This window comes from Rhamphochromis longiceps, linkage group LG12 (genome assembly GCF_057381845.1).
Source record: "Rhamphochromis longiceps isolate RC_006_pf linkage group LG12, R_longiceps_female_GT1.1, whole genome shotgun sequence".
Lineage (NCBI taxonomy): Eukaryota > Metazoa > Chordata > Actinopteri > Cichliformes > Cichlidae > Rhamphochromis > Rhamphochromis longiceps.
The window spans coordinates 4,213,189-4,230,222 of NC_140568.1; the positions used below are offsets into that span (position 1 = coordinate 4,213,189).

Sequence of the window (17,034 nt, forward strand, 5' to 3'; positions counted from 1 at the left end):
ATGGCTGTATAAGCAACCGTGATTTTTTTATAAACCTTCTAGATCATGTAGTGCATATCTGTTCACATAACCTCAGAGAAGAATAAACTTTATACCATTAGAATCATGAAAGGCACAACAAATCAGACTGCATACTCAAGTTTTTGGGACAAGTTTGAAGATAAAGATCAATGCATTTATTATAGATCATAAAATACTTTGAAGTATGACCATAACTGTTATCAGACCCTTCCCCAAAGGTTGGTACACTGGGACATACAAAAATAAAGTAAATGCACCTTCAAATGTCTTTTTTTAGATGGCAAATGACAACAAAAGCAGCTGGTCACACTCTTTTGTATAAAGTGTAAAAAGTCTACATAGCATTTCAAATTAAAATTCCATATAAACAGTCAATAAATACTTCAATGATATGAAATGGAAAGATAAGATTTGATCGCTCTCCTATAAAAGACAACAAATGTCATTTATTCTAAAGAAAAAAAAAACATTATTTATGATTCAAAAGTCTACTGCTTTCAGCTTTCTCTCCTCCTCCTCTGTAAGTGGCTGCTGGGAGAGGATTTTATCATGGAAGCGGTGATGTTTGCCTATTCCCAGCTTTGGCAGACCTCGGTTCAGCCCCTCCAACAGCACACATGCCTTACACAGTTTCTGACTGGAGATGTAGCCACACCGGCTGCAGGTTCCCTGGACAGGCATCTTTACCCCCTCGCGCACAGACAGGTTCTCACCGGAGTGAATAACGTCCATGATCGAACTGGGCCTCACACTCTCCAGATCCTTTAAATAGGTTCTTGCATAGCCACGGTAAGCATTAGGAGAGTAGATACACTCAGTAGAAAAGTAGTCTAATTTCTTGAAGTAAGCATACAGAACAATCTCTTTTTCATAAGCGTATTTAAGGGGCTTGCAGCGTGGCACGACCCCTTCGTTCTCGCTGTCCGTTGAGATGGTGGTGCAGCGGCGCAGCCGAGCTATGTCCCCTCGCAAGACGTTCATCAAAACAGTTTCTGCCACATCATCAGCATTGTGACCTGTGCAGAGGGGAAAAAAAGAAAACAAAACAGAGACATCTCGTTATTCAAAACAACACATTAAAGCTAACACTGCTCACATTTTCAGTCATTTGAATCTACCTGTACATATCTTGTCCACTTTAAGCATGATGGCTCCTCTGTCCAACGCCTGCCTCCTGAACACGCCACAGAAGGTGCAGTTATTTTTCAGCCCAACCTGCTTCACTATAGCATCCATTGTCCAGCCATACAGCTCCTCATAGGACACAATCTTCAGAGGCAGCTCATACTGTTGCTGGTTCCTCTTCACAGTCTCCAAGGAGTCATCTCGATAACCCGTGATTCCCTCATCCACCGAGAGAAGCATGAGCTCAAGGCCGTAGCTGTATCGCTCATTCAGGACCTTCATTACATGTGCAAGCACAGTGGAATCTTTTCCCCCGGAGGCAGCGATTCCCACAGACTCCCCGGTTTTGAACAGCTTTGCTGACACTATGGTCTGATGAATCTCCTCTTCAAAGGCCCAGAAGAAGCACTCCTTACACAGAGAGTGGCCGGTTTTTGGACGTTTAAGCACAGCACGCTTTTCAGAGCAGCTGCTACACTGGACAGGCATCTTGACTGTTGGAAAGGTGGTTTATTAAAAGAACAATAATGTCCAAAATTAATATAACAAATACTTTAAATATTTCATGTCAAACCCATACAAATCTACAAAGCTCAACTTCTTCGTTGCTGATCTCCTTAAAGTGATCTTTATCATGTTCGTTTTGTAACCTGAAAATCCCAATTTAAAGTTTGGCTTTAGTCTAATGGTCTAGTAAGTGCTTTAAAAACACTTTTACAGCTCCTTACATAGCCAGGTAGGTGAGATGTCAGCCCTGAAGAATAAGAAACTTTACTTCATACGCTGGATTCTTACTACATTAGCTTCATTTTTATCGACATAAAAGTCGATAAAACACCCCGTTACTTCAATCAAAGAAATAAGCGGATAACTTAGTCACAACTTCAGTCATATTAGTGGATTATCAGGCTATATTTTCAAGACATGCCACATTTAAGAGTAGTACAACACATACAAAACCTAAACGTGGTCTAACATTAGCTAGCTAAGCTAAGCTAACTCGTGAGCTGTAACATTTTCTTACCAAAGTATCCGGGGAATGTGGGGATAATATATGCAGTTACTATAATAGCTTTTAAAAATTAAACCGTTAGCACGCTAAAGCAGGAGAATATTTTTCATCTTGTAATGTTGCCTCTTCTTTACTGGGACAACAGGAAGTGACGTCTCCAGTAAACACCCTACAGCGCAGCCTATTGGTCGGAGTGGGCCAGTGCACAAACCAACCCATGTAATGCCTTCACAATACCCATATATACTCTGGTGGTTTAAGCACAGTTTAGATGCATTGGTGGTGTCTGTTTTTCAGGTGTTGCAGTCTGAAGGACTTGTGTGGAGGGGAAAAACAGAAGACAATCCCATGATTGAGTCAAATGTAAGCAATGAGGATTTATTAGTTTGCTTCAAAGATTGTTACTACTGCCTCAGCTGATATCAAAATGCTGCATGGTGGTGGTAAATGAAGGTCAAAGGGTTTGTTGCCAGAAAGGGAGCAGAGGATGCTGAGGTCAGGATTCCTGACAGGAGAGAGTCACAAGCTTAGTTGACGGGATGAAAGGCACCCCTCTGATGCCACTGCATGTCTCTGATGCGCCGGACTGATTGGATCTGAGGAATCTGGGCTCCGAAATCAGTGGTGTCCTTGTACTCCCCCTTCTCAAACAGGTACTGATAGCCTCTGTAGCCTGGATACTGGTAGCCCACCCAGCTGGTGCACCACAAGCAAAGAGAGGGGAAACAAATGTTAGCCAATTAGAGGTCAAAGGGCATGTGGCAGCTATTTCTATGATATACAGCACCTGCTGAAAGGATGGACTCACGTGCCACTCTGGACCTGAACAGAAGAGACCTTCTCCTGGTAGCCGTGTGCGTGAAAGCTGGGGACATCATCATCTATGATTTCTATCTTCTTCCCTGCAAAGCTGGGGTTTTCGTAAAGGACAATCTTGTGCTCCTGGCTGTCCTGATGAATCAGAAGAAAAAAAAATCAAGCCAAGGGTGAGATGTGAAGCAGCTGATTATGGGATGGAGGTATAAATTTGTAAATCTCTCTTACCACTTTAATGGGGCGGAATGCAACAATGGTGTCACTACGCCTGCTGTTGGTCCAGGAATCCCAGCGAGGATACTCGCCCTTCTCAAACACATACTGCTCCCCCTTACAGTTGGCCTGCTCATATCCCACCCATCTGAGAAGACAGAAAACAACAACAACAACCACAACAACAAATGGGGCTGTGATTGATGCAGGGGCTCAGCTGGAAAGATGGTTGGTTGTCTGCTTATCACACATTAAATTTGATTGCTTTTCTCTATTCCATTCCCTCTTTTTTTGGTCATTTGCTAGTTTTCTCTGTCTGTCTCTGACCCACACTCACGGTCCACACAGCACCAGTATGGAGCCCACTTTCTCCACGCCTGCTTCCTGAAGGTTGTTACAGGGACCAGTCAGCTCATGGCAGCGTCCCTGGAAGTTTTCCTGCTCATAGATAACCAGCTGGAAAAGAGGAAAAATTTCTTCTTCTTTTTTAGCTCTTGAAAGGAGTTGTGTTTTTTTGGAAGATAAACAATTGCAAATACGGAGTGCACAGATTTCATGTGAACTTATGTGAACTGGTCTCGCTGCCAGTGTGCGCCTGTCCTCCCTCACCTTAAACGCACTGGTGCCTGGCTGCTGCTGCTTGGATGCAGGACTCTGGTGGTCTGTGGCCATATTGAATGGATAAGGATGATGCTGAAAAGAAACAGGTAAAAGTATAATTCTGAATAATTTTGAGGTATTTCTGTAATTTTTTTTTTTGGTAGCTTTTTCTAAAATCTGAGAAGCTGTTGATTGATTCTGTTTGCTGTTATTGTTCTAAGTTTCTAAGATTTAACCTAAATTACAGTGGCAAAAAGAAGACAAATACTGATAAATATATATATTAAATTTTTTTTTATAAAATACAGCGTGACGGACATGATCCCCTTACCAGTACCTGTCTGTGCCAGTGTGTTTGTGATGGCACAATGAGCTCAATATATACGGGACGCCCAGGGGTGGAAACTTTGCCAACAGCACCGAGAGTGTCCAAGCTGGCCGGCAGATCGGCCTGCCATAGGCCCAGCAGAATGAAATCAGGGGTCACTGTGCACCCCCACCCAACCCCACCCCACCCCACCCCGGAGTGTCACACTCCCACAAAGTTATTTCATTAGTTGTCAGTTTTGTCCAGCCAGTCATTGTTTGATGTCCTCATGATTCAGCACAAACAGTGCCAAGAGACCCACACCTACAATGAGCAGGGAGAGTGAGAGAGAGAAGGACGGTAAAAGATGGGTTTTACCATGCTGGAGGGATGTGAATAACAGAAGAGATGCTGCTGAACATTTCCATATGTTTGAGTTGATTTTATTTTATTTTTTTACTGTATGGTGTTAAAAAATCAAATCAAATAAAGGCAGATGGTAATGCTGCTGGCTGCAAAGAAAGACAGCAGCTCTAAAGAATGGATTTATGACTTAAACCTGCTGACCATCTACTGGGAGCAATAAAACAGCTCCATAACAATCCATCTTTAACATTTTTATACTTTGGGACAAAGTTTTTAGACACTTCTATTTATACTCTATACTCGTATTTATTTATTTTTTTACATCTACTTTATATTGTTCACAGTGATTCAGATGAAACTAGAGTGATTTCCTACTAAAAATGTGCTCTTATTAGGTGTGTTTGTTATTATTATCATTAAGATCGGTACTTTCACCACAGTAGGATTTCAAATGGATGCTTGAAATGAAGCATCATGCTATCGAGGTGATCTTTTTATTGTTAGTGTTGCTAAAAGGAAACATTTTAATGAGATCATAATGTGCATGCATCACCACGGACAACAGATGAACTGGAGCTGAGATTTTTAGGTTTGAGGTTTTGTGGTGTTGCCTGATGGTCTGTTTCAGCGGTGGCCAAGAGCCTTTGCAGAATTACAATACCAAGCTGCAGCTTTTCAGGGACCTTAAAGGAACATATGAGGCTGAACCAAGACACGGTATATGATAAATAAGGATTATTTTGAACTGCGAATCATTCTAAGCAACTTTATTAGTGTCCAAGAATAAAGAAGAAGAAATTGAATTTGAATTGCTTATAATAAGTTCCCTACTGAGAGAGACCTCTGTTGTTGTGCGTGAAATCTGTTGAAGTCACTCTTTTAGTATTGTTGTTACAGCTCCCAATGCTCCTGTTACCAGGAACATTTTGGACCATTTTAGAATTTACCTTCCAATTCTGCTCCTGTTGCTCCCTCATGCTGCTTCTTCCTGATGTTCTTGTCTGCTGTGATTGCAACATCTATCACAACTGCAGTCTTCTGCTTTTTATTAACCACCACTGTGTCTGGTTGGTTGACCAGCAGCTGCTGGTCCCACAGGACTTTAGCCCTGTTGTTCTCAACCAGCTTTGATGGTGTCTCGAATTAGGACTTGGGAACTTTGACACTATATGTGGAGTTTTTCTTGGTCCATAACGTTGCAGTCCATTCCTGTGCAGGCTTCTAGTGATTGCCCTCTTTCAGAGTACAATTGCTGGTTTGGCTAAGTCATTCACTAGAGTCTTGGCAGTTGTTCTGGGGTTTTTAGGTACATCTTCGATAGTTTTCTTTCCAGAGTCTTTGAAATTGTTTGGTTCCTACTTCTGCCAGACTTTTTCTGTACTGTGTGGCAAATAATTCTGTCCTCATCTGTATGCAAATTGTCTTTGCCAACATAAAAAGGATTTATTTGACAGCACTCATTGGACTGACAATGCTCAGAACAATGGAAAAGTCCAAGGAGCTCAGTGAAGATCTAAGAAAGAAAGCTAGATTTACACAAGCTGGGAAGATCTCTTGGAGCTAACAGTTAATCAGGTGTGACACCACTTTGCCAAGGTCTGAAAGAACACCAAAACTGTCACCCTCAGATGAGAGGAAATTGTTCACAATGGCCTAGAACAATTCAGAAACCACAAAGGATCAAATCTGTCATGAACCGGAAACTGCTGAAACCCCAGCGTCACTGTCTACAGGAAGCCAGTTTTACCTCGCCATGGACTGAGTGGTAACCAACCAAAGAAGAAGGCCCTGCTCCAAAATCAACACCATCAAGCTCAACTGTAACTTGCAGCTGCCCAAATGTACAAACTAAATGCCTTCTGGAAGTTTTATGGTCAGTCAAGACAAAGACAGAGAGCTTTTCTGCCACAATAACAAAAGGTATGGTTATGGGAGCAAAAGTCAGTCTTTCAAATGCTCTACCCAAAGTCAAGCATGGTGATAGCATCATCCTGTGGTACAGCATGACTCTGCTGCCAGTGGTACTGGTACATTGCACAAAGTGGATGGAATATATTCAAAGTCAATAAAGATGTATGCTGTACAAACGTTCCACCCTTGAAAATATTGTATACGACTTGTATTTCCAAAACACAAACACGACTCTTTCAGGGAACACATTACACAGACAGATAATGTAACACAGTTACATCCAATCATTAGAACCGAAGGAGTCCTGCAATCAAATCCAGTGACTGGCTGCTTTTATGAGCCAGATGGTCCGTCTGAGAAACAGTCAACGACTTTGTCGATTAAAGACATGCTGACTGCGACTGTTTTGTTGGGATGTTATGTTCACTTGACTACACTTGATGTAGTCAAGTGTAGTCAAGTACACTCAGGAAATGATTGTATGACTAATCAATAGTTAATTTGTTTTTCATGCGATTATGGGCAGTAAATCTGGGCTCAATATCCGGTTGCACACTCACAGGATTGACAAATCCTTGAGTAAAATTGCTTGCTTTCTGACAACAGTGAGGTTGTTTGTGGCTCATTTCAGATGTGTTTTGTGTGTGTGTGTGGGTGCATGTTTGAAAGCCTCATGTTTAAGTGAAAATTCTAGTCCAGGGAAACGATGCTGAGGCAGAAATTGCCAGAATCTTCTCATGATCGCGTATGATTGAGTTATTGATGATCAGCTGCATGTTTTCTGCAAGTATTATGCATAAACTTCAGGTCTGTGTCTCTTATCTCTGCTCTCCCTCTTTTACATGATTAAAACTTTGCACTTTGTAGAAAAATAGAGAAAATGCTCCAGTCAGTGTTGTGAGGGAAAAGTGTGCTTTGTTTTAAAAACCGCATGCATGTGTGCTTTTACATTTGGACTGATTTTTTTTCTCTTATTATGCTAAACCTGAACTTAACACTAGTATAATAGTGTTAAATAGGTACACTGGAGTAACTGCATGCTCTCAGTGTTCACCTTGTGACCATTAACCACCAAATGCACAATGAAGACTAAGGGAAGGGAATGCAGCGCACTCTGTTTTAATAGCAAGCATACATACAGCATGACATCATTTCCATTTCTGTTAGGCAAACGCGTATCCACATATGCATTGAATAAGTCATGTGTTCCTAATGCTCGATGAGGTTTTCAGCTGTCTGACTAGAATAGGAAAACACATGCAATGAAAGCGGCACACGTCTGCAGCTTATCTCGAGGAAAACTATCTGCCAGATGTAGGCTGCATTATCTCCACATAGATGTCAGTGTGACATCTCTGATAGTGTTTTTATTTTGTTTCCAAACCTTTAGTTAAAGCCATCTCCACCTTGACTTGAAGTACAACATCACCAATAAACTCCAGGTCAAACAACTTTTATTCGCCACTGATACATACATGGCACTCCTCACTGGGCACAAGCAGCGTTTGCCGTGGTTAGGTTAAGGCAGAGGGCAGGCACTGTCGGCAGCGTGGGGAAGGCTGTGGGAGGCAGGCGAGGGTCCTGCTCAGCTGGCTCCAGCTGTAGCAGGAGGGGCAGGAGGTGCTGGGGCAGGGTCGGGATCAGGAGCCGGAGCTGGATCGGGAACGATGAAACAGCCCCTCTTGTGCCACTGCATGTCTCGCACACGTCGGACAGACTGGATCTGGGGAGCGGGGGCCTCCCAGTCATTCCAATGCTTGAAATCTCCTCGCTCAAAGACAAACTGCCGACCCCTGTAGCCTGGGTACATGTAGCCAACCCATCTGGAGGAAGGAGAAACAGACAAAATGTGAGGTGTGTCGCAGAAAAACACCCAGAAGGCAGTGCGATGTGGTTTAGATAAGGGTGCGCTGAGGATCTTACGTTCCATTGAGAGCTTTGATGCTTGCTACACGGTCCTGAAAACCATGGCCCCACAAACTGGGCACATCATCGTCAACGATCTCCATCTTTCTGCCAGTAAAACTTGGATTCTCATACAGGTGCAGCTTGTGTTCAGCACCATCCTGAACACAAAAATTACACAAATGTCACCAGGGTGTAGTCTGAATGTGTGCGTGTGTTTGTAGACACTGATTCAGTAAAGCAATCATTTAAAATGTGTCAGGAGGTAAAAATACAACGGGCAAAGGTTACGTGTAAACAGCTCGTGTCAAATATTCTTCACATATCTGTGTGACTGCATCATGAGCTTTGTATGTAAACTAGTCACGCACCACTTTGAGTGGCCTTAGAGACAAGAGGGAGTAGCTGTTCTGACTGTTGGTCCAGGTGTCCCAGCGTGGATACTCTCCTTTCTCCAGAATAAACTGCTCCCCTGTGAACCCATGCCGATCATAACCCACCCAGCTGAGGGGAAAAGAGAAGATCCGAGTTTACCAGCATGACAAGCTTGCCTAACAAGTTATCTTCTACATTTTCTTATATGAATAATCTCACATGCGGCATTACTTACGGTCCTGACTCAACAATCACAGAGCTGACCTTCTGCAGTCCCTTCTCTGTCACATCTTTACACTCTGCAGAAAACTCTGCCTTGCAGCCCTGAAAATTTTCAAACTCAAACAGCACCACCTGGAAACACAGAAACAAAAGGCATTCCATAAACTAACACAGACTCCTTTCAGTTTCCCCTGGGAGCTTAAGATAACAGCCTCCATATAGAAAATAGACATGACATAGGCTGAGCTTAAAAATAACTCAAACTGTCAGGTTCAGCAGATGATGCAGGTACATCTGTGACCAATAGCTGGGCAGCGAAATACACCTGTATAAAGGTGAACCCTGGGAGCAGTTCTTCTATGAGCAAACCAAGTTGTTCCAGTACCTTGTATGTGGCTCCAGCTCCACCCTGGCTCTTCCCAGCAGCTAGCTGCTCCGGGGCACTTTGCTGCTCCGACATCCTCCTGATCCACTGCTCCTCCACTTTTTGGCGGCAGCACACACATAGAAAAAGCACCGTCCGTCACACATTCATACATGGACACACACACACACACACACGAGAGAAGCTTAATGTCTAAGCTACAATTGTAGAATACATCCTTGAGCAGGAGGACTTTTTTTAAGCCTCAGCAGTAATAATTTACCTGATAAGAGTTTGTTTTTCGAGTATGAACACACATTTTCTTCATCACGTGCAATACTTAATAACAAACTCCACCAAACCTGAGTCTTCCCCGGTGCAGCACCACTGAACTCCTTTGCAATGGCATTATTACACCATGGTGATTGATAAGTATGTGTCCAGTAGGAGGCTTTTACCTGGGTATGCCTGCTAGGAAGCTGTAGTGTCCCTCTTTTTTCGCTGCCACTTGGTGTTTGGTGGGGTTGAGCCATTAGACCGCAGGGATGGTGGGGGGGGGGTATTTATGGTTTATTTCTGGCCACAACAGCAGAAAAGGGGGAGCTGTTGATACAGCAAGTCTGTCGCTCACATTGTGTCCGTAACGCTGCCTCTCAATAGGCAGCTGTGTTGGCACACGCTGCCCTGCCTATCTGCCTGGCTGCCAGCAGGCGTTGTGTGTGGGCACACAGAGAGAGAGCCAAGAGGATTCAGCAAACGGCCCTACTCAGCATAAACACACACACACTCATTCACCCAATCTCAACTACACAAGAGTTCCTCGTGCCTTTTTTGTGTACTAAAAATAAGTAACTTGATTCAAGAAATACCCAGAAGAATGCAGTTTTTCATGTTACATGAGGCTGTGACACAAGTCAAGTATATTTTATTAAGAATTTATTCACTTTAGGACACTGGCCAGTACAACACAGTGCAATATAGACCTTTCCTTTTGAATTAAAAAAAAAAAAAAAAAAAAGGGCATAAAAATTAACCCTTGAATTTTATGACAAAGTAAAACATCCATGTACATACACACCAGGGACAATCACTCTGAAGCCTCGATCAACACATTCACTTGCATTGCACGAGCAGGCCGACGATACAGAAGATGAGACCAGAGGGGAAGGGGTGGTGGTGGGTGGGTGTCTGTGCTGTAGTGCGTCAAGTGACAAAGTGCTTTACTGAAGTGTGGAGAAAGTAGGGAGATGGCAAATGTGGAGAGGAAGACGGAGATGAGGCGTAGCTGAAGTTCAAATGTTCACATTAGTTTGGTGCATTACAGGACTCGTTTACATTGTAGTGAATGAACCGTCCCCTTCCCTGGAGTAGTGTAAGTCAACATCTAGGTCCTCTGAACCAGTCAGCGAGAGCCAAGCCTGATGTGACAGCAAAGATTGTACATGCATGGATAATGAGTGACAAAAACGAAAGGGAAATTGCACATACTGGGAAATAAAAACAGTATTGTCAGGACATGATCGAGAAGTAGGTGAGTATGGCTTAAATTAGATGCTCGCAGCTACAATCTACTAAAGAAGGGGAAGATGGGCTGATTAGTGTTTTTATAAAAGACTGAGGAGTGTGTTTGTGCTGATTAGGAGTGTGCATGATTGACAGATACAAAGCTGCTTGTCCCATCCCTCTTACACATTGACAAAAAGATAAATCACAAAAAAATATATACACAGTATGCAGCAACTGCACCCCTGTTAGGTTGTGTAACTGTATCAAAGTGAACAGCTCTGCTGTAGTGATGCATCCTTTCCAAAACGAGTTCTCCACCTTTGTTAAATCAATGAGGATACAAATATAACATCTCCTGATTACAGATACTAACATGAGCAGCACCCCCGTGGACGATCAAGACCGTGGAGGTTTGTTCTCAATACGCAGAAATCATTAGTGTCTGAAATGTCATCCTATGGTAAAGTTTGTGTGACTCCAATCAGCAACCTCTGCAGATAACACATACATGGCTAGCCTGTACATTAGCTCAGTAAAGAGGAAACTGGATGCAAAGGATTGGCTGGATTGTCCTCCAGCATGCAATGAAGCTCGTCCAGGAAAAGGAGGTGCTGTGTCTTCCCGACTCCTCCTGGTCCCTCTTTAAAGTGTTCGTGTGAAGTTCGTTTTGGAGCCCCTGTGTTCAAGCATGAAATGGAGTAAGCAGACCAGCCTGATGTTTTTCCTCCATGCTCGTTTTTCTTTTTCCATAGGACAGAGACTTCCCCCCCAAAAAGGCACCATGCACATTTACCGACCCAGATGAGAAGAGAGAGAGAGAGAGAGAGAAAAAAAAGTGGGGGGGTTAAAAAAAAAACCAAAAAAAAAAATCATCAGCAGCTGTAGATTCAACCTCCTCCTACTCTCTGGGTCAAACGTTAAGGCTTCTGTTTCACACAGATTCATCTGTTAAGGCAACCTTCAGGAGACAGACAGAGATAAGTATGAGAACCGCTGCTGTTTATTTGTTACAAAACAAGAAGACACACAGAAGAGCCAAAAACCTAGCTCACCTTATTATTTACTTAGCTCTCACTTTCATACTGACTCAGGCGTTTCTTGGATTTCAGCTCTTTCAACCACTGGGGTGAATCCTCCTGGCTACAAAGTAAGATAAACGATGAGTCGACAAATTCTCTCAAGTATAAAATAAACGTTTTGTGTTCAGCTGATGTTGCTTACCCATTTTCTTTCCCGCCAGAGGGGGGCAGCACACGCGCTGCCCTGGGGAGAAAAGGGGACTTGGGAGAGCGAGACAGCTGGGAGGGAGAGGGAGCAGGTCCATCAGTTTGATTGTCAGAGTCCCCCCTCTTCTTCAGCTGTGCCTGACAGAAAAAGCGATGCATTACAAAGAGTTTGCTAAAAAGTCAGTGCGAGTTTAAAATAAGAGAAGGCTCTGTGAAATAAAACTGCAACATGACAAACAATGCCAGGAGGTGAACGCACAGTTCCTGGCTCACCTTTAAAGCTGAAGGGTCCATGCCAGGGAACAGGGCGACCCTCTGTGGCTGTGACGCAACAGCCGGTGCAGCATCAGCTCCTCTGGGCTTCTCCTCAGAGTCTGAGTCATCGTCTTTACTCTCAGCCTTTGCCTCTGTCGAACGGTGAGCACATATTAACAGGTACTTTCCACCAAATGTCCTGTAATCTCCCCCTAGAGCTTATGTGCAGCAAGTGTAGAAGCTCCTCCAGGGATTTTTAAATTTGCATTTCCACAACAGGGCTTCAGCTTTGGGAGGTTTAAGCAAATTAATTAAAACAAACAAGTAAAGATCTCAAATTCCCTTGGTTATTGTTCGCAACAAAAATGAACCAACCCTGGTCGTCATGTTAATTTATTAGCCCGAGTATTTCCACCACAAAATACAAGGAAACCAACTTGCACCGAAATGCTGGTAGAAATATTAAATGGTTCCTGTTTCAAACTGAAACTTCCTGAAACTTCAACTACCCAGTGAGGACTTATGAATCAGATTCCTGGAATAAATGAAATTGATGTTCCTGGAACTGAATTCAGTCCACGGTCTATCGGGAAAAATTGCATTTAGGGGAACATCATAAGCCTTCTATTCCCTGGGAAAAGTTGTTGTGGTTGGAAAAGTTCTTTGTGTGATTTGGGAGCCAGTTAAGAGAGTGCAGGGAGGGAGTAGGGCTGCCACAAATTTTGATAGACGACTAGTCACCGATTATTTTTGCGATTAGTCGACTAATCAGATCATCATCCATTGGACGTAAAACGTACAGCTTATTGCACCAGCAGCATCTGCTCTTATATAACTATCATTAGCTTACAGCTTTAAGTGTTTAAGGTCTGTGCTAACTAAAAATAAAGACAAGATGATAGTTTATTAAATTTTAATGAAATTTGCAGATTGTTTCGGTGAAGTTTAATAAACTCCTTGCTATCTAAAATATAACAGGACACTGGAGTATATTCTCCAGCATCTCACACTTCTGATAATCAGCTGTCTGCTTGACGTTTATTCAGCTGTGTAAAAACTATAACTTTAATCTCAGCCAAACCGATTTACTCAGGAACAACTAAAATACTAAAAAAAGCCAAACAATAACATTTTTAAGTTATCTAAGTGACTTAGATATCATGTTTAACCTGAGTAGCGAAAGACGGCGGTGGGTTTGAAAACGATTTGCCAGGAGTCCGGTGTTCTCACGGCTCTAGTGAGCCTTGCCCCCGGCTAACTATCGAGCTAGTGGGTAACGGACGTCTCTGAAAATGTCGGGGCGCTTTTGAGAATATGTGGTGTCCTGATAAACTGAGCAGATATTTACACAGCTACATTCTCGCCTGAAATATGTTAAACATTTATTTTGTGACCCAGAAAGAATAATAAGAGTAATATTAAAACTAACCAGCTGCCGCCATTGTTGGAAACTGAGCATGTCACTACCCGATCCGTACCGGAAACCCGATCGGTACCCCGCATGCGCGAAAGGTTTCTACTTCCGGTCGTAGCGTTTTACGATAGTTATGGGTCAGAGTATCTGTTAAGAATAACAAGTATATCTTAAAATGTTTGCAATAATGAAGCATTTCAGTACAATGTAGACAAAATCGAAAAATAAAAATAAAGTTACGGATCAGGACTCTCCGATCCTTACTGCGCATGTGCAGATGTTTTCTTCTTCTTCTTCTGTTCGTTTAATGGCAGTTTACTCCCCAGTGTACGAGGATACCGCCACCTGCTGACCGAGCGAATAAACCCTATTATAAACTGAATTAGCGTCATTACAAACGTGTGTTAAATCTGATTTAGCGATAGTCGAGTGTGTTTATGCTTGTCTGTGAGGAGAGGATTGTTGGAATAGTGATGATGATGTGCGCTATCACTGTCAATTGTCAGTAAACACTTAATCTGGCTGATGAATCTACACGTGAGATATTACAAAGTCTGCATTATTAACTCTGTCATTAGGCGCCATTCTTCTTATTTTACGGCGCTGTTGCTCAATCGGGGGACGCTCTCTGTTGAGGAGAAAAGCATGAATTTCTTTGTATACGGATTATCCATTGTTTAAATGTCCCGGGCAGTCGAAAAGGAGGCAGAGCTGTTGAGAAATGCTAGGAGCTAACTGGCCGCTAACCGTATCATTCAAATATATTGAATGACGCAATGTTGGCAAAGAGAGGAAGTGACGTAAGATTTGCGCATGCGGGGTACCGATCGGGTTTCCGGTACGGATCAGGTAGTGACAGAGCAGGGCTGCCCTATGAATTCTGGGACACAGCTTCTTCTTCGGGGTTTAACGGCAGCTGGCATCCTTGTACATGCAGTGCTGCCATCTTCTGTTTCAGTCCGTTATTACACTCTTAAATCCTACTACTTATTCCTGTGTCTTTTGGGATCTTACAAAGCTTCAAACGACGCGTCGACTATTAAATCAGTCGTCGACGATTTTGATAGTCGACGTAATCGTGACTAGTCGACTAATCGTGGCAGCCCTAGGAGGGAGGTGAACTTTTGAGAGACTCTAGATTAAAGGCATGTATGGACAACAGAACTGCACTTTGGAGTCTGCATATCTAGAACCTTATTCATTCATGAGCAGTAATGAGTAGTAACCTGTGGAGTCTCTGTAGAGCCAGTCCTCAGTGGTTCCTCCCTCACCCTCTGCTTGTGCAGCACTCTGACGTGTAGCCCTGGTGGGTCGTGTCCGCGGCGCTCGTTTCTTCCCCAGCTGGGCTCTAGAGCGGAGCACGCTGGTATCTAACAGGGTGGTCGGAGCCTGGATATCAAAACACAAAAAGAAAACACGAGACAAAATGTATAAACACAGCATAATAAAGAAGACCTGTGTCACCATAGTGAAGACAGAGCAGACTTTACTGACTTAAACCGGCTCATTTGGTAACGTTCAAAAGGATTGAGCTGTGTTTAGCACTTACGTCAGGGAAAGAGAGCGGCTGGCTCTCAGGTGGGGATGAGGGAGGGAGGCCATCCAGACTGCTGCTTTCAAACGGTGAAGCAACATCACCTGGTGTGTGTGCTGGAGTTGGCTTTTTCGGTGAAGGACTGAGATTACTTTCTGAGCTGGGAGTCGCAGGTGTCAGACTGTCAATGATTAGCATAAACAAGATCTTTGAAACGTCTGAAAACAGCTGCGTGGATTAAGTAACCACAGGATCTCATCATTTCATCAAAACCATGACAACAGTGAAAACAGTGAACCCTAGTAAAGTGAACTGTGTAGAGTGTGTGTTCAGACTTTTAAGAACTTACTCTCCTTTATTATTATCATCAGTGCTCAGTATTTTTGTGATGTTATGTTCTGACCACATGAGGTCAGTAATGGATCGCAAAGTAATGCAATGAAGCGAGAAGAACAATCTGTTGTTCCACCTGAAGTTATTTCAGCTCCGCTGTGGGTTTCTATTAAACCTTTACACACATTTCACTCCTGCATGCTGTTGCTACATAGGCAATATTTATTGGATTACATCATGTTTGGATTTCGTCTTTTTTAAGGTAAACGATCTTTTGTGTTGTTGAATGGGCCGCTGATTTTCTGGTCTTCTTCAAACATTATCACCATAGTATTTAATCATTTTGGATCAACTTGTTTGATTTTATTTAAGATCTTTAATAAACTTTTTATTGTGCTATTATGCTAACTAAAGTTCTTCTTTCATCAGGCTTTAATCATTTATAAACAAAAATGACACTGATTTGTCAGAGTCGAACATTTTATAGATTGTGACTTATTAAACATCTCAGCTCAGGCGGTGCAATGTCAGCAAACATATGAAGAGATTAATGCGTCAGGGTTTAAAAAAAAAATCACTCTGCCTTTCATTCTAATCCGCTGGTCTCGCAATGGCAGCCGTTTGTCTTTGGGTGGTGTGTGGCCTTCAGTCTCAAAAGGCCACGCCTTTTCAGGTGTGGATAAAGCTTGTGCCTGTGGAGACTTGACTGGTCATCACTCTATTGCTGCTTGAACTCTTGACTCCTGGTTTTAATGTAGGATTATTAATAATTAAAAATAAAACTCCCTTTTGTCTGATGCTGATCTTAAAGCACATGTCTGTTTATAAAAATCATCTTTCCCATTTCACTGCTTCCAAAGTGTTTTGAATTAACATTTTACAGTGCAGTCTCACACAGTCGTACAAGTATTGGCCATATCTTTGTTTGTTTGTTTTAAATCAGGGATGTCATGTACACATTTACTCCTTCTGATACCTTAATATGAGAAGGAGAAGAGCAATTTCAGCAGGACATCTCAGTATTTTGTACATGATAAAGTAATGCTGATGTAGGAAACAAAAGAAATTTATCTGAATGACTTCAATTGTAAGAAATACATGTTCTGGTAGCTGTAGCTCATCACAGAAAATGTCATTTCTAAAAAATGTGTGTATCCATTGTAACAACAGAACTTTCTGTAATAAAATAGTGATATAATAATGCAGTTAAAAGTTCAAAATGTATGTCTTCCTTCACATTTTCCAAAGCTGTGTAGTGAGGCAGGAGTAGGGATGGGTACCGGTGTCCGGTGTTCTGACATAAACGGTAGTAACCAGACCGAAAAGCAGCGCACATTTCGGTGCTTTATTTCGGTGCTTTTTTTTCCTGAGCTGTGATACACTTTAGATTCTAGCCAATCATTTTACGTTTCCGAGGATAGTAGGCGGGGCCAGGTACGTACGTTCTGTTAGAGCAGAGCTACAGATTAAAAATGTCCAAGGCGAAGCGGTCAAAAGTCTGGCTGTACTTCACAGCAAAATATGCAAAC

At 42.6% G+C, this 17,034-nt stretch overlaps 4 protein-coding genes across 8 annotated transcripts in view; all 4 read right to left on the bottom strand.

The window, feature by feature from the left end:
• Positions 1-147: 147 nt before the first annotated feature.
• ctu1 (cytosolic thiouridylase subunit 1 homolog (S. pombe)) lies at positions 148-2,313 on the bottom strand. Its single transcript, XM_085426805.1, has 3 exons — positions 2,171-2,313; positions 1,140-1,640; positions 148-1,037 (listed from the first exon to the last, which is right to left on the bottom strand). The coding sequence occupies exons 2-3, from the start codon at positions 1,633-1,635 to the stop codon at positions 502-504; spliced, it is 1,032 nt and encodes a 343-aa protein (XP_085282931.1). The 5' UTR covers positions 1,636-1,640; positions 2,171-2,313; the 3' UTR covers positions 148-501.
• A 372-nt stretch (positions 2,314-2,685) lies between these two features.
• On the bottom strand, positions 2,686-3,877 carry crybb2 (crystallin, beta B2). Of its 3 annotated transcripts, none has more exons than XM_085426807.1 (5): positions 3,734-3,877; positions 3,525-3,643; positions 3,203-3,335; positions 2,967-3,109; positions 2,686-2,854 (listed from the first exon to the last, which is right to left on the bottom strand). In XM_085426807.1, the coding sequence occupies exons 1-5, from the start codon at positions 3,857-3,859 to the stop codon at positions 2,686-2,688; spliced, it is 690 nt and encodes a 229-aa protein (XP_085282933.1). In that variant the 5' UTR covers positions 3,860-3,877. The 3 variants fall into 3 exon arrangements, with proteins under 3 accessions (XP_085282933.1, XP_085282934.1, XP_085282932.1); XM_085426808.1 differs by having other exon boundaries at positions 3,797-3,859; XM_085426806.1 differs by having other exon boundaries at positions 3,525-3,877.
• Positions 3,878-7,486: 3,609 nt separating this feature from the next.
• On the bottom strand, positions 7,487-9,828 carry LOC146656612 (beta-crystallin B3-like). The gene is made up of 5 exons (XM_085426810.1): positions 9,259-9,828; positions 8,887-9,005; positions 8,648-8,780; positions 8,295-8,437; positions 7,487-8,194 (listed from the first exon to the last, which is right to left on the bottom strand). The coding sequence occupies exons 1-5, from the start codon at positions 9,331-9,333 to the stop codon at positions 7,957-7,959; spliced, it is 708 nt and encodes a 235-aa protein (XP_085282936.1). The 5' UTR covers positions 9,334-9,828; the 3' UTR covers positions 7,487-7,956.
• Positions 9,829-10,124: 296 nt separating this feature from the next.
• Positions 10,125-17,034, bottom strand: part of LOC146656613 (uncharacterized) — a 34,077-nt gene continuing 27,167 nt past the window's right edge. For 2 of the 3 annotated variants that reach the window (XM_085424406.1, XM_085424407.1), the window contains exons 8-13: positions 15,188-15,353; positions 14,865-15,027; positions 12,243-12,376; positions 11,965-12,107; positions 11,796-11,883; positions 10,126-11,701 (exon numbers count right to left, since the gene is read on the bottom strand). In XM_085424406.1, the coding sequence (XP_085280532.1) occupies positions 11,808-11,883; positions 11,965-12,107; positions 12,243-12,376; positions 14,865-15,027; positions 15,188-15,353 (682 nt within the window). In that variant the 3' untranslated portion in view covers positions 10,126-11,701; positions 11,796-11,807. Of the gene's footprint in view, positions 11,702-11,795; positions 11,884-11,964; positions 12,108-12,242; positions 12,377-14,864; positions 15,028-15,187; positions 15,354-17,034 lie in introns of all 3 variants that reach the window. The other variant, XM_085424405.1, reaches the window with a different exon arrangement.